General features: G+C 37.4%; 2 protein-coding genes across 2 annotated transcripts; one reads left to right on the top strand and one right to left on the bottom strand.

Annotated features, from left to right (window-relative positions):
* Positions 1–71: 71 nt before the first annotated feature.
* On the bottom strand, positions 72–16,178 carry LOC117904570 (TPR repeat-containing thioredoxin TDX). Its single transcript, XM_034817245.1, has 11 exons — positions 15,943–16,178; positions 15,835–15,862; positions 8,139–8,300; positions 7,962–8,049; positions 7,788–7,868; positions 7,602–7,666; positions 7,317–7,457; positions 7,009–7,125; positions 6,536–6,566; positions 897–3,821; positions 72–808 (listed from the first exon to the last, which is right to left on the bottom strand). The coding sequence occupies exons 1-10, from the start codon at positions 16,161–16,163 to the stop codon at positions 3,487–3,489; spliced, it is 1,269 nt and encodes a 422-aa protein (XP_034673136.1). The 5' UTR covers positions 16,164–16,178; the 3' UTR covers positions 72–808; positions 897–3,486.
* Positions 475–3,294, top strand: LOC117904571 (ABC transporter G family member 16-like). Its single transcript, XM_034817246.1, has 4 exons — positions 475–831; positions 917–1,096; positions 1,175–1,443; positions 1,525–3,294. Exons 1-4 carry the CDS (start codon positions 475–477, stop codon positions 3,122–3,124), a joined length of 2,406 nt encoding a protein of 801 aa, XP_034673137.1. The 3' UTR covers positions 3,125–3,294.
* Positions 16,179–16,721: the final 543 nt, after the last annotated feature.

Raw genomic sequence — 16,721 nt, 5'->3', positions numbered from 1 at the left:
AAGAGCTTCCAACTTCTCACCTTTTCCCCATATATGACCATGGGTCTAAGTCTAATTACTTCTGCCATATGTCCATTCTCCACTCATTTCTGGGCTTTCATCTTATTGAACTGATGAACCATTAGTAAGAGGAATTAATACAAATAAATAAACAGGTTCCTATGCTAGCTCTGAATGAAACAAAACTACCAAGCGGAAAACTCAAAGCAAACCAACTAAGAGCATGAAAAGCTTCTTGAAGCTTCAACATTAGTGTTGCCGCCCGATGGTCCATTCTCCTTTGCCTTTGTCCACAACCCTACAGATTTCTTCCTTTTCATGATTTTAACCGTCGCAGCTCTTGTCAATACTTAACACCTCATCTCTCCTCAATTTATAACATCACCCCCAGCTCAAAACTTAGCTCTATAAACTAAGAAAACCCGGATTCAGAAAACCCAAAGAGGCTGAAACTGCTTCATTGCCGTCAGCCCAATGGCGAAGTTCAGTAGGACGGGGAGAAACAGAAACCTGGAAACCCTGCTGGTCATGGACAAGTCGGTGAAAATTGAGAACCAGGCTGTCACGCATGAACCCCGGAAAATGATTCCAGGCCAAGGCCTGGAGTTTAGTAACCTTTCCTATAGTGTGCCGAAGCAGCAGAAGAAGGATGGCGCGACAATCACCAAAGAAGTTTACCTTCTTAATGATCTTTCCGGCCAGGCAGTTAGAGGTGAAATCATGGCCATCTTGGGGCCTAGCGGGGCTGGAAAATCCACGTTTCTGGACGCCTTGGCTGGGAGGATTGCTCGAGGAAGTCTTGAGGGGTCTGTCAAAATCAATGGAAAGCCGGTTAGTTTATTCATCATCTGATCTCAGAAAACATCATTTTTCAAGAACAGTAGGACGATACTCACAAGGATTAATGGTTTTTCAGGTTTCCGCAAGCTATATGAAGATGGTTTCTTCTTATGTAATGCAAGATGATCAGCTCTTTGCCATGTTGACAGTCTTTGAGACCCTCATGTTTGCAGCTGAGGTTAGGCTTCCTCCTTCAATTTCCAGATCAGAGAAGAGAAAACGAGTTTTCGAGCTCATTGATCAACTGGGCTTACAGGTATGAGAATTATGAATGAGTCTTCTTTTGCAAACTACCAAAAAAAAACAGCTGATAACTTCATTGATCTGCAAATAGAGTGCAACCCATACATATATCGGCAATGAGGGCAGACGGGGAGTGTCCGGTGGAGAGCGGCGGAGAGTATCTATAGGGGTTGATATAATCCACAAGCCACCGCTGCTGTTCCTGGATGAACCCACCTCCGGTCTGGACTCTACAAGCGCTTACAGTGTGGTGGAAAAGGTTCAGGACATTGCAAGAAGTGGTAGCATTGTCCTCATGACCATACACCAACCATCTTTCAGAATCCAGATGCTCCTCGACCGTATCACAGTCCTAGCAAGGTAAAACACAATCAAAGCCTATGATCAACATCAAAGCCTGAGAGTTGATGCTTAATAAGATCCCATATGCTGTGTCAACAGGGGCAGACTGATATATACTGGAAGACCAACTGATCTTCCTACCTACCTCTCTGCATTCGGAAGACCAGTTCCAGATGGTGAGAACAGCCTTGAATATCTCCTGGATGTGATCAAAGAGTATGATGAATCAACCATAGGAGTTGATCCTCTTGTTCTGTACCAGCGGGATGGCATCAAGCCTGATCAAGTGGCAAGAACCCCTATTCCAAAAACACCCAAGACCCCCAACACTCCTTACAGAAAGACTCCTGCATCACAGCTTTTCAGTCTCCGAAGCCAACCATTTTCGACTGGGAATTCGACTCCTCGGCTAGATGCTCATTACAATGATGATGACGATGATGATTTTGACAACTCCCTTGAAAGAAAAATCGCAACACCAAAGCATTTGCATGGTAGTACTGCTTATAATCCACGATTGGCTTCTCATTTCTACAAGGACTTCCCGGTTTGGCTCTATAATGGTGTCAAGGGGACCCCTCGTCGTCCACCTACATGGACTCCGGCAAGAACTCCAGGCCGAACACCTGGAAAAACACCCATGGCCGCCCCAAGAAGATATGTTTCAAGCCGGTACTCATTACCTCAGCAGACACCTGCCCACGTAAAAACTCCAGTGTTCAGCCCTTCTGCAGAAACATATGAAGCTTCCTATGAGGTGAAGATGGAAGTACTAGATGAGCCAGAACACAGGGCCAAATTTGCAAATCCATGGCTTCGCGAAGTAGCAGTACTGTCATGGCGGAACATACTCAATATCATCCGCACCCCAGAGCTCTTCCTCTCCCGTGAGATCGTTCTGTTGGTTATGGCTCTCATCCTCTCTTCTCTCTTCCAAAACCTGGGAGACGATAGCTTGAAGACAGTGAGCCGGCTTCTTAATTTCTATATCTTTGCAGTCTGTCTTGTCTTTTTCTCTTCCAATGATGCCGTTCCAACCTTCATCCAAGAGCGATTTATCTTCATGAGAGAAACAGCCCACAATGCATACCGAGCTTCTTCTTACGTCGTATCGTCCCTCATTGTCTACCTCCCGTTTTTTGCCATTCAGGGCCTCACGTTTGCCATGATCACCCGGTATATACTCGACCTGAAAAGCGACGTCATCTTCTTCTGGCTAATCCTTTATGCATCACTCATCACCACAAATGCTTATGTGATGCTTGTTAGCGCACTGGTGCCAAGCTACATCACAGGTTATGCTGTCGTCATTGCCACCACTGCTCTTTTCTTCCTATCTTGTGGGTTCTTCTTGAAGCGAACTAAAATACCCAGCTACTGGATCTGGCTCCATTACATTTCTGCAATCAAATACCCGTTTGAAGCATTACTGATAAATGAGTTCCAAGGCACCCACTGCTACAAGGGATCTCCTGCTGATCTTTCGCCAGGCCCTCTTGGTAACTTGACCTACAGCCGAGAGCACAACAAATTTGTATCAATAAACTGCACATTGATAGGTGATGATATTCTGTCCTCCATGGGTCTTCAGTGGGAGAACATTTGGTATGATATTGCTATCCTGTTGGGGTGGGGAGTTCTTTACCGCCTCTTCTTCTACGTGGTTCTGAGATTTTACTCCAAGAATGAGAGGAAATGAAGTTTCCACAGTACCTTTGTGTTTGATCTCTCTTTCCACTTCCATGCCTGTCTTTTAAGTTTCAGAACATAGCTAATACATAATTCATATAGTATCGGAATACATGTATTTATATGCTCCTGTCAATGAAGATTTAAAACAAAATCTAAGTTTGGTTTTTTTTTTTTTTCTTTTGTGGCAAATTTCCGAACATTATTTATCTATTAATCGTACATAGGTAACAACACCCGTTACAACAAAGATAACATCCACTTGACTTGAGTATTACAACAAAGGTAACACCTACTTGACTTGAGTGGTGCAACAAGTATAATAGGAATTGTATACAGAAAAGTTTATCAAAGAAACAACCCAGAATATACTTAAGATTGGCCTGCATATTGTGCAATCTTTGTTTCAAGTGCACTTTTGTCAACCCCTACCACTTTATCAATCTCCTTGCCATTTTTTATGAAGAAGAAAGTTGGAACACTGCTAACATTCCAGCTTACAGCCACATCCTGGGCACCATCTATGTCAACTTTCAAGAAAACAACTTTTGGGTACTTTCCTGATAGGCTTGTAAAGACGGGAGAAATATAACGACAAGGCCCACACCATGTTGCAGTGAAATACAGGATTGCCAAGCGAGACGTCTTCGAAGCAGCTTTTAACATAGTTTCCAGTTCAGAAGAAGAATGAATTGCCATTACTTGGCCTGTTAATCACCAACAACCCCCACAACCCAAACAAAAATAAAAAGGAAAAAGAAGGGTGAATATGACATGTCATTTATAACTAAAGATCAAAAGCATGTAGTTTGTCACAACTATATCACGCAGAATATGACATGTCATTTACAACTAAAGACCAAAACTGTGTAGTTTGTCACAACTATATCAAGCATAAAAACTTTGAGAGTTTATAGGTCCATGCAGCGGTAAACAAGTGGCCATACAGCTTATGCAATGCTAGAAAAAATCATGTCAAGTGGCAAATGATGACAGTGACAAACAATAATCAAGCATGAAATGATCTGCTATGACTTGGAAACCACATTTCACAAATCCCCGCGTGATCCATTTCAGCTTCAAATTGGATTGCACAGAGGTCTAATTTCTAACACGATCAGAAAAGAAAACTACTTAAGCTCCTACCATAAACAGTTTCTTTGTGGAAATTTTAGTTAATTCAAAATTTTATTTAATTCCATACTCCTTTTTGAATGATTTAAATCCAGTTCTAGCAACTTACGAATGAATTAGAAATATCCAGTTTTGGCAAATTATAAATGAATAAGAAATTTTACTACTTCTATTGTTAAAGATGTTAGGATTCTAACTAGAGTATTTACAATGAATTGATGAAATAAGGACTTCTTATTCCTCTTTTGATTTTCATTATGAGTAGCAAACTTACATTTGTCTGAAAAAGAAAAAAAAATCAAGTTCTCATCAGATTTGGAGAAAGATGTAGAGCTGATTTAAACTAATTGGATTAAGGCTTGATTGAGTTGATGAGTCAAAAAGTGTCAATATTTGCAGGGAAATTTAAGCAGAAATATCTCATCTGTTTTACACTCCTATGAACACTATAAGCTAGTCATGTTTTACACACTTACGAACCAGCACATGCATATTCTTGATCCAGCACAACCTCAAAATTTTCAGCAATCAAAAACTCATCAATTTTCCATTTTAGAGGTAATGGTGACTTCTTCCTTGAAAGGCTGATGCTAAATTCCTTCCATCTCTTCAAAATGGTTACACATTAGCTTGGTATAATGGATCTTTAGTGTCTCTTACCTTTAGTTTGTACATGACACCAACTTTTAAGTGTCAAGATTTCATAAATTGAACTCATTCACTTAGCTTCCTGATTTTAGGTCAGGTCTTAAGATCAAGTTAGGAAAAAGAAAATTCTCTGGAATCAATATGGATTGGGTTCTCCTTAGAAGTCCTGCCTCTTCTATTGGGCACAGAACCATTGGTTGCCCTACTTCTTATCATCCCTTTATGAGGGAACTCTAGAGCTCCTCACTACTGGGATCTTGTAGTTGAAAGAACTGGAGGTAGGTTAACCCTTATCAATTTTGCCTAGCTCAAATATCTAATGTACCACTTGTCTATCTTCAAAATCTCAATGAGGTAGCCTCAAGGATGGAAAAAAATTCAGCTTGATTTTCTACAGTCAGGCCCTAAGATGGGAAGAGGGCTCATTTAGTGAGCTGAAAGAGTATAAATATCTTCAAAGTCTTAATGGTTGTGGGTGTTCCTAACAAAAATAACTTCTTGGGACGTAATGTTATTGCAGGCATCTATATTCTGCATTCCAATGCATGGGGCACTGACACTTTAAAAGGGTGGTAACATTGATCAAGCCATCCCCCAAGGGTTTCTATTTTTAGTTCCTTTTTCTGACTTTTCAGTTAGTGATTGTGTCTGATCAGGTTTTGAGAGGAATTATGGTGGAGAGGATCAGCCTTTTTTACTTCCAATATCCCAGATGCCTTAATTCAATTCAAGGCTAGAAATTCCCCAAATTCCCCTGCTTCCCTTTTTATTGTCCATTCTCACTCAACCCATTTGTGGAATTTTCACCTCCTGCTGAAATTTAACAGACTAAGAAATTGGCAATCTTTTTATCCTCTCATGCAATGCAACCTTGATCCATAGTTATATATCCCCAACATTTCTGGATAAGAAGGTTTGTGCCTTTAACGCATCAAGCTTGTTTTCCTCAAACTCCTTGTTTCATGCATTGTCTTAACAGCTTGTCCCCAAGTATTTTTACATCAAGCTACCTTTATCTAGAAATATAATGCTCCACCTAAAGTCAAGGCCCTTGTGGTTGGTCAATAAAAAAGTGCAAGGCACCAGCAACTTGCTAGAGATTATTAAGCCACTGGAGTCCTTTAAGTGAAGCATTGTGTTTTATGCAGACTGACAAGATACTGCATCATCTTTTTCTGTACTGTCCTGCTTCTCTGGGAGTCTTTCACAGACCACTAGTTGGTATTCCTTGGTTCAGATCTAGAAGTATTAAAGATTTGATAGCCACTGTTCCTAATAGCATAGGAAAGAATTCAGAAGTTGAGCCTCAAGAAAACAGAGGGACTCAGAATTTGGGCCATTGGTTTCACAAAATATTGATCTCTCAAGAGGTTTAAGTTATTCTTTCTCCTGGATATCTAGAATGATCAATCAGGTAGCAGGCAGGGTGGCTAAATGTAGAGCTTTAGAGGACAAGGTTTGTCAGATGGTTTCCCCCCTACCCTCCCTTTGGTTTGAAAGATAGCTCATCTTCTGAACCTTTCTCCACAACTAATGAAATACGGTTTCCTATCAAAAGAAACAAGTGCAATATACATACAGCGCAAATGAATGCACAGACACACGTCTTGATAAAAAAATGAAGAGATAGAAATCATACCATCCTTCAAAGCAGCTGCAGCTTCCGGATCCTGCATTAAAATTGAAAGAATTTCAGCAACAGAGATCAAAGAAAGAAAGATATGACCAATCATTCAGATTTAAGGTCCATATTTCTGGCTTGACCAGTAATCATGACACAAACCTATACACAATGATTTTAAGTCATGAATCAGTCATATGCAATTTAGACCTGTTGGTTACTTTGGCACTGTGCAAACAAACTAGCACTTTACCAAAACCCCACAGACTGGCACCCCAGAAAGATGGGAGTCTAAGTCCTTACCATTATATAAATCTTATTACCAAAGATGGATAGCATTATCTTAAGATGCTAAACAAAATCAAACTTGGTGAGGCTCTCATTTTACTAGGATGTTTTTTTATCCCTTTCATAAATCATAGGTTGTCTTCAATAAAGTCATTATTATTCCTGATGCTAAACAATCATAAGATAATATTAACTCTTCTTACATGGGGTTGAGCTTGCTGCTGTTGCTTCTGATGCCCAGATTTTCTTAGCTCCCTCTCTTTGCACAACCGTGCATATTTTCTGCGATGCTCCTCAATCTTGCGTGCATTAGGTTCAACCTGTGGATTCAATGTAATATCTAGCAACATTCCTTATGATATCTCCCATAAAAAGAAAAGGGAAGGAAAGATTAAAAAAAAGAAAAGAAAAGGGTTGAGGTTTCAAAGTTCAAGTCCTAATGGAGATACACACATGGCACACAAAAACCTTATAAAAAAGAGCAAACAGGAAACAGAAACACAAATCATACCTTTTTAAGTACCAAAGCAATCTCCTCATCGTAATCTAGCCTTGATGCTACATGCAAATCAGTTGCTGCTTCTTCCCACAGGCCCAACATGGCCCTCGCCATTCCTCGTATTTTATATCCTTTTGCAGAGTCAGGGTTGATCTAAAACAAACAAATATTATTCTTCATCGGTAACCAGATAGTGTTGGACAAGATGAATTCAAGCTCAGAAAAATCATAATTGATTGAGTTGAAATTTCTTCCACAGTTTATTCAAGCACAGAATAGATAGGCATCTAGACTAGCCTTTAAAGCTGCATCAGCATCACGGATTGCAGCATTTGGTTTCTTCAGCTTAACATAGACACTAGCTGGATAAAAAAGGAAGAAGCAACTCAGATTTCCAAGGGAATGATCAGGTAACAAGAACTGAATAGACAATGAAAACAACTAGAGATTCAACTAAGACAACTTGAATTTAAAACATATTACCTCTGGTTGCATATAATATTGCTGAACTTGGATTCAACATGATGGCTTCTGTTAGATTATCTGTTGCTTCATCTAGCTTTCCTGCAAGGCAAGTACAGTTTGGCTAACAAATGGACAAGTTGGGCAAGACAAGGCACAATGAGAAATTTAAATCACAACAAATTGATGGCATGCCTCCAGAAATGGCCTCCATGGCTTTTGATTTCAACATTTGTGCAGCATCCTGATTTTCTTCAGTTACATCAATTGACAGATCTCCCATCTGCAACCAAATAATACATGCAGTTCTTTTTAAGTCTGAAACACATGATCAACCTCAACTTCATCTTTATCATTCTTTTTACCACCTACCTTTTGTGGAGGATCATTATCAGGCTCCACAACATCAGTGTCATCCAATTCAATATCAGACTCAACAATATCATCCTCAAACTTGTCATCTTCACTACATAGATTTGTTTTTTTGGCATCAACATGTTCCCCATGGTCTGAAGTGCCACAACCACATTTATCCTGCATCATGTGACATTTCTATAATTAAAACATGAATTACAAGAATATCAAACTTTTGAAAAGGAAAACAATAAGAAAAACATGGTTTCTCTAAAGAAAGTCCCTGAACTGGTCCAAGTGCAATGCAAGTCAGCTACTCAAAGTTCACATATATGGCACGGTCAAAATTTGTGCTAATTGGCAAGAAGAATCATAATGACCAGGGTTGATCTTAACAACTTTTAAGCCCACTAAGATCCTTCTGGTGAATTTTGATCATAATCAGAGTTAATCAACTGGTGTCATCACCCTCTACACCCATCAGAAGGTCTGTCCTCCTCAATTTTCACCACAATCAAAGTTGACCTTAATGGTTTTTAAACCTTTCTATTGATGACAACAAAATTGGATACTGTTCAGATGGATCTGGATTGCAGCTCCTTTTCTCCATTTTTGTTTGTATCTGGCGGTAACTCCTGGGTCAGTTTTAACTTTTAATGTCTGCTGCTCTTCAAACTTTATGGACGTATTGTTATCAGTGTCTCTGAATTTAAGCTTTTAAATAAAGAAATGGTCATTCAACTTATCACAACCAGCCCTACATTGTTGCTGTTTTGTGGCTTTTATGCTTTCCTTTTGAGACAGTTGATCTCAGTTCTATCTCTGTCTTTCTTCAGTGCTTGTTTGAGTTGTTGATTCAGTTGTGAGCATGTCTGACTTGCCTAAGAACCATGTCAATAGTTAACCAACTCACTGACAACTGGTCCTGGAAGCAGTTTTCTTCATTATAATAGAGAGCAAAGATCAGTTATTTAGATGGCAGGAATAAGGGATTATTTTCAAGGCAGACTCAAAGAACCAGCTACCACTGATCCTCCGTATGCTTACTCAGACTCTGAAAATCCTACATATTTTTTTCTTTTGGGAAGATATGATCCTACAATCATATCCTTGGTTCTTTATTGCATGCAACCTGAACCAAGCAACAGAAATATTTTTATGAAGACTACAAAGGAAATTTGGGATACTGCCATCAGACTCATCTGAAAAGAATGCTGCTAAAATTGTTTAGTTTAAGCAACGGATACACAAGATGACACTATCTTGCAATATGAAAAGAGTTCAATGATTAATTAATTATAACCAATTCCAAGATGACTAGCCATGGGGTGCATATATGTTGGTGAAGATGATTAGGGGTGGTAATACATAAACAGGGTACGGGCAGGTTTAGGAGAAAATGGAATAACCTGGCTCAATTTCCAGATGGCTACGGTATTTGAATGTCCCAGCCTAGCCTGGCCTGAATATAGTGTTATTTTACCATCTTATCCTTGAATGTGCCAATAAATTACATGAATGCCATTACATATACCCAAATTCATAACCCTAACCTCATTTTTGTTTTCCTTCCCATAGCTAACACCTCACTTTCCCATTTCTCCCTGCTCAAGCAACATGTTCAGCCCCTTTGTTGCTGCCTTTATCATCTTTAGTCATTGATATCGTTCTAGCTTTATATTCTTTTAGTTTTTCCATTTTATTTTTATGAATCTTTCAAGAAAACCATCAGATTGTTGAATTCTTGTTCCATTAGATTTTGTTTGATTAAGGATTTGATTCTAGGTTTATTAGATTGACACAAAGATGTTATTGGATTATGTTTATTGAAAGAATAAAGCCGAGACTTTTTTATATGATAAGGTTTGTTTTCTGAGATTGGCTTTGTTAAAAGCTTTGATTTACTTACATTTTCACACAAGGATTGCAATTTTTTCCTTTTTTTTTTTTTCATTAGAGATGATTAAAGATGGCAATGGGGCGGGTTTTTTGGGTAACCCATCCCATCTTTATTAGGGTGGGTTGGAATAGATAAACAGGATAGGAGAAGGTTTAGGAGAAAATGGGATAAGCCAACTCAGGTTTGAGCAGGTATAGTATTTGAGTGTCCCACCCAAACTCCGGCCAATAATGGTATATTTTACCATCTTATCCTTGAATTTGCCATTAGTACATGAATGTCATTATGGATACTTACCTTAACCGAGACTCATTTCCTTCCCTCCTCTCCCCCCTCCTCCCCTCGGGAGCTGCCACCTCATTTTCCCATTTCTTCTTGCTCAAGCAACATGTTTAACCCCCTTGTTGTTGCCTTTGTCATCTTTAGCCCTTGGGATCTTTCTAAGTTTATATAATTTTTTTTTTCCATTTTACTTTTATGAACAACTTTCATAGAAATCATGAGATTGTTGAATTCTTTTTCCATCAGATTTTGTTCAATTGAGGATATGTTTTTGTGTTTATTAAATTTACACAGGTGTTCTTAGATTGCATTCGTTGAAAGGATAAAGCTGAGAATTTTTTTTCCATATGATTATGCATTTTTTTTTTTTTTTTACAATTAAGTCTATTTAAAGATTGAAGTTCAATTTTTCTTTTTTCATTTCATTTTTATTTTTTATTTTTGACAGCTTTTCACTAAAACCTTGAATTTGTTTGTTGAAGGTTTCACTTTTGTATTGATTATTTGCTTATTGTCTAGTTTTTCTTTCATTTTATTTTCTTCCCAAGCAAACAAATGTATGTGATAGATTTTTCCTTTTTTGTTAAACCGTGTCCCAACCCATCCTCCACGATTCAGGTATGGGTAATTCTAGCCCCGATCCCCACCCATATCCGGTTTGAGCAATGTATGGGTATATGGTTTTCCTTTTGGTCCTAGGTCAGGCAAGACACACCCCATTGGCATCCCAAAAGATGATAAAGCAAGAGGCACTTTTTATTTTCTTGATAGTATGGAAACAAAATGCTAAGCTTTTGCCTTTTATGGAAAATAGACCACCTCTTCTGTCTACACCACAGCAAGATGGAGATAGGGCTAAAATTATCAGGCTGGGACTTCCTGTCTTCATCACTTCACAAAATCCAATCATTGCATGTCACATGTCAAGTTGCACTTAAGCTATATGACTGCTAGACCTATCAAAAAAGCAACATGTATTATTTAACCTAGTGCCACGCAGATAATGCAATTTTCCATTAGAAATGCATCATATCCTGTCTTTTATCCCCACATAGATTTGCCCTAGCTGATAGCACAATATATACTCTGATGTTAAAGAATTGTTTTACCAAGGCACAAAAAGCCCACTTTTTGGAGGTCAAGAACATCTTCAATGCCCACAAGTTATTGATGCTTTCCATTAGTGGATGTTGAAGGGGTTCTCCTACATCACCTGTAGTGATATGGATTTAAGAGAGACTACTTGGCTTCCATCATCCATGGAGGATTAATTTTCCTTTGAGAGGTCATATCCTAGTTATCTCCCATACACCTCAAAGGTTCATCCTTGACATGGCATCCACATACTGATGGATTTACCGAAGTTAGGAGCAGGGCTAAAATGTTCTAGCATGAAAAAAACCTAGTGCACCTCCATAGGGGAAGCAGCCTTTCCCATAGGCAAGTATTTTGAGATAGTCTTGATTTAGTAACTATGGATTGAAGGTCCCAAGGTGGATGACACATCAAGAACATTTGATAGGATTGTCCCAAGACTTATGTTAGTGTCAGAATTTCTCCTTGTCATAAATGGAGGCTACATGAAGTAATTTCCTGGAAACCTCATAGAAAGGGAGCATCTTTACAAATTCAAGGCGTAACCGCGTTACTTAGCTGACCGATTTTCAGCCTTAACTAGCTGCTAAAGATCCCAAAGTTCTGAAAGAGAGGACAACCTTGGGCTCACCATTTTGTTGAAGTGTTCATCACAAAATGATTATTATCATAAAAATAAATAAATAACTACAAAAAGAAAAAAAGGGATAAGGCTCATAAAAATTCTTCCCAACCCCTCCCCCCTCAAAACAGAGGATCTTATATCAAATTGAGGGTGGATAAAGTGGCAGAAATTTTTATAGGAGTGAAAACTCTATTCTTCCCTCTTAAGAGATGCATCCAGGTACCCAATGAAAAATTATCCACAAAACTAACAAGCCAAGTATAATTTAAATTGAAATGCAGGACAGACACTAAAAAGTATCATGAACAACAAAAAGGAATAACACTCCCATTCAAAATATGTAATAAGGAGTTCTAAAATATTTTGCAAGCTTACACTCATTTCAGAATATAATCAATTTAAAAGCTAACAATGAAGGAGCATTTGTCTTGGAAAGACGGCGGGTAGGGAGAGAGGAAACTCAGCATAAAACATCATGCCACCAATATTAACTGAGCAATAAAGAACTGTCACTCTCCAAAACCAGATTAATATCTATTCAACAGAGATGGAGGCATATGGAAAAGACAGGGTCCCTCCTTCTCTCTGTGGCTACCAAGCATCTAACCTAGTTACTCGGTCCTACAGGATATGATGGGAGGGATAGAGCATACTACAATTACTTTGCAATAGTACTGAAAGATACAAACTGGTGGGAAAATTAAGTGCAGTTTACACAGAGTTGAAGGGTGTAGAAGAAAAAACAGAACCAGAACCTTCACCCGTCATACTATGTATAGTAGTGGGGGAGTATGGGACAAAAAATAAATCCACTGGGTTTCAGACTTGGTACAACCCAAGGTCATCATTCGCTTTGGTTTGCACAACCAAAAAATTATTCCAAGGGTCTACAAGAAGATCAAAAAATACGGGATTGTATCAAGAATTATGTACAAAAAAATATAAGAATATCCTCTGGTGTCGAGGGAATTGCACGTATAGAGATTCAAAAAAGAATCGATCTGATTCAGGTCATAATCTATATGGGATTCCCAAAGTTATTAGTAGAAGGTAAACCACGAAGAATTGAAGAATTACAGATGAATGTACAAAAAGAATTGAATTACGTGAACCGAAAACTCAACAATGCTAGGGAACGATCAGATTCTGATTACATCTCTTATCTGAACTAGTACAAGAGAAAAAAGGATCATATCAAGTCATATGATCAAACACTCAGAATCACCTGAATCAACATTCCAGGATAAGCAGAAGACTTCCCTATCTAATTGACTTCCACTATCAAATTACAAATTTTTTCCATGAATTCCATTTTGATCCCATCCCAACTTGCTACTACTGCTTCCAATCTAAATAAGGTTTGTTTGACAATATTTTAAAAAACGATTATCAAAAATCAGTTTTTGAGAACAGTTCTTAAAACCAGTTCTCAATTGTTTTTAGAAACAAAATCTTATTATTATTATTTTTTTGATAAATAAGCACGAAATAAAAACAAAATCTTATTATTTAAGAACTCAAATATGAAAAACAGTTTTTTGGCCTATTCTCGATGAAGGCCCAGTGCACTTATATACAATGAAAAAGTTTCTGGCCTATTCTCCTTGTTTCCAATTGTTTCTCAGAAAACTCTACAGAACACACTTAAAAACGCCTCAAATTTGTTCTAAAAAATCACCCTATTTTTAGAACAAATTCTCAAAAATCTGTTTTCAGTCCAAAGTAGGCCAAACATGTATTAATTAGAACAGAAAAATCTTACGTTTCCTATTTTATTATACTAAAATAATTAGGAAATTAACTTCTATAGCAGCATATTCATGTAACTTTTTCATCTTATGTTTTTAAACAATAGTAAAAATGGGAAATCAATTTAGTCATCAATTTCATATTATTTACATCATTTACTCAAATAGATACTAGAAATGGAGGCATTGGTACCCAACCCAAATGTACACAAAGTAATTTAGTGGTGTCCGAGAAATCGAGAAAGGTATTATATCGTGAGATGGGCGGGAGGCTCTAGCGAAGTAATTCTTTCCAAGTAATGTTACTCATTCCCCTTTCTGGTTCTAATTTTTAAAATATGATTTGTGTTGCAAACAACTTTTTTGGTTTAATCGCTAAAACACTTGTTGGCATGACATGTTTTTTTTTTTTTTTTTTGACATAAAACAAAAAGATGTATTAATTAAAGTGAAGAAAAACATGATAAGGATGAGAAATCCAACCCACAAACTTGATCAAAAGACCCAAAAAAACCTCCGCTTTACATGGAGAACTGTACAAAAGGAACAGAAAAAGCCTATACAAGTATGACATCTCCTGAAATTCATTTGAGAACCTCACAATGTAGGCCCAACCCTAAGGTGTACATATCGGAAGCTGGCTAAGATGAATTACACTCAATGGAAAGGGTTTAAAAACGTATAGTAGACCCAAAAAGAAACATAGAAATAAAGCAAGTCCCACATCATCTCAAGCATCTTCCAAGTATCCTAAAAAATTCTTAGCATTCCTCTCTCTCCATACTATCCACAACAAAGTGAGACAAGCAATCGTTCAAAGAGTCTTGTCTCTAGCAGAGTTCCCAAAACACCTAAAAGAAATAACCATCATATTGCAAATACTGCTTGGTTGAACCTGCACCATCCTAGCATGTGAGAATAACCTACATAGGATGCACCAGTTAAGACTAAGGGCTTTAAACAACCTTCTCAATTGTAGCATGTCACTAGTATTTACCTTCTTATATGCCACTAACCAGGCAAATGTCATGACCTTAGAAGGCACTCTTAATTTCCATAAAAATTTAGCTAGGTGGAAAGCAACTAAATCTAATAAATTAGACAAGGCTAAGAAAAAGGATTTTACTGAGATACCTTCTTCTTTAGGTACCTTGCCTAACAAGGCTTGAGTAAGACCCTCCAAGAGAGTGTTTGATTCATTAACATCCAACTCGGGAATGAAAATTATACTTCTAGAAATAAATCCTAAAATATGATGAGGTTTTCAATCTAGATTGAAGTTAGCTTTTGAGATTCCTATCAAGTTTTATTCACATTTAAAAATTTGGTTATCGTAATAATTGCTTAGGAATTGATGCAAATGTTCATAAAATCCATCAAATAATATTCCCAAGTGTAATTTGAACTCAATTTAATATTTTCATAATATTCATAAATTAAGTTAGCTTATACAATAACATTCTTTTTTTTTCCTACAAAAAAAAATAGCATTCATTTTTTTTCTTAATTTTAAAGAAATTTGTCAAAATATAGCATGTGCTATTTTATTTTACTAGAAAGACACATAAGTACATTTTTACTTTTTTTTTTTTTATTATTGTCTTGAAATGTTGTCTCATTCACTATTTAAATAATTAAATTTCAGTATAATATATATGAAATTTCTATATAAAAAAAAATGCCCGGGTTCAACTTAATCCAATCAATTTGGAGTAACACAACCTGATCAAATCCAACCCAACTAATGGAATCTAACCCAAGCTCCAAAAACTGAAGTCCAACTAATCCGAGTCCAACTCAAGCTGGAAAAAGAAATGAGGTTTGGATGTTTTTTTAAGGCCAGCCCAACCCAGCCAGTCCGAATTGCAGCCCTAATAAAATTCAGCAATCAAAATGGGGCTTGATCAGAATGTCAGGTACTTCATTTTATGTTGGACTAGTGCCATTCCCAAATGGATATTAATGTCGATCATCATTCATAACTAATAAAGAAAATATAAAGAAAAAGATCAAACAAATGAAAATAGCTTAACCAATTGAAGGTTTTCCAGGAAATTATCTTACTGGTTTTGCCGGAATTCTAGCCCCTAGACTGCAAAACAAACAAACAAACAATAAAATAAAATAAAAAATCAAAAAGGAAAAGGAAAAGGGAAGATTTGAGAAGTGTACCTCTGGAGATATGATTTGAAGAAGGATAGAGATGGATTGTGGAGAATAGAAGGATCTGATTTAACACTGCTCACGAACTGTTTCAGCTCTGAGATCTTTGCATCGTCCATGGCTTCTCTCTCAGTCTCACTCTCTCTCTCCTCCTTTCTCTGGAAACCTCGAGGATTCTGTTTTGAAAGAGGTGGAGCAGCGGTTGTGTGAGACCCGCTAGTATTCTCCATTTTCTGGTGGGGACCACTTGTATCGTTCCATTGGTGGGACTCATGGTCTAGTGAATCTTCATCGTCATAGGATTTTGATCGTGCGGTGGGGGGACCGGGACATGGTGAAGTACGGTAGCTGCGATGGAACCGCTCTATCTGATTCCGAATTTGTTCGAGAAAGTGAGGGAAATTTAATTTGATGGACAGATTATTCGTGCATAAAATTTTGTAAAAAAATATGTAATAAAGATATGATTTTTACATTTATTGAATCAAATAATATATTACTACCTATTTGTATTATTATTTATTTCCAGAAATTAAAAATTATGTTAAAATATTAAATCAAGGTCAGATTTTATTTGGGTTGTAGATCTGGGCCCGAGCCCATTCCGAATCAAGTCCATCTTACCCACCTAGAGAGATCAGGGCCCATCTACATGATGATGTCATCACCACATTAAACCCAGAGCTGGCATGAAGCTTCACTGCAAAATCATATATATTATTATTTTTTATTTTTAATAAAAATATTTTTAATATTAAAAGCACTTTAGCGGGGTTGGTTTCAATTTA

Source organism: Vitis riparia, chromosome 17, assembly GCF_004353265.1.
Source record: "Vitis riparia cultivar Riparia Gloire de Montpellier isolate 1030 chromosome 17, EGFV_Vit.rip_1.0, whole genome shotgun sequence".
Classification (NCBI taxonomy): Eukaryota; Viridiplantae; Streptophyta; class Magnoliopsida; order Vitales; family Vitaceae; genus Vitis; species Vitis riparia.
This window is presented reverse-complemented; position numbering and strand designations above follow the sequence as displayed.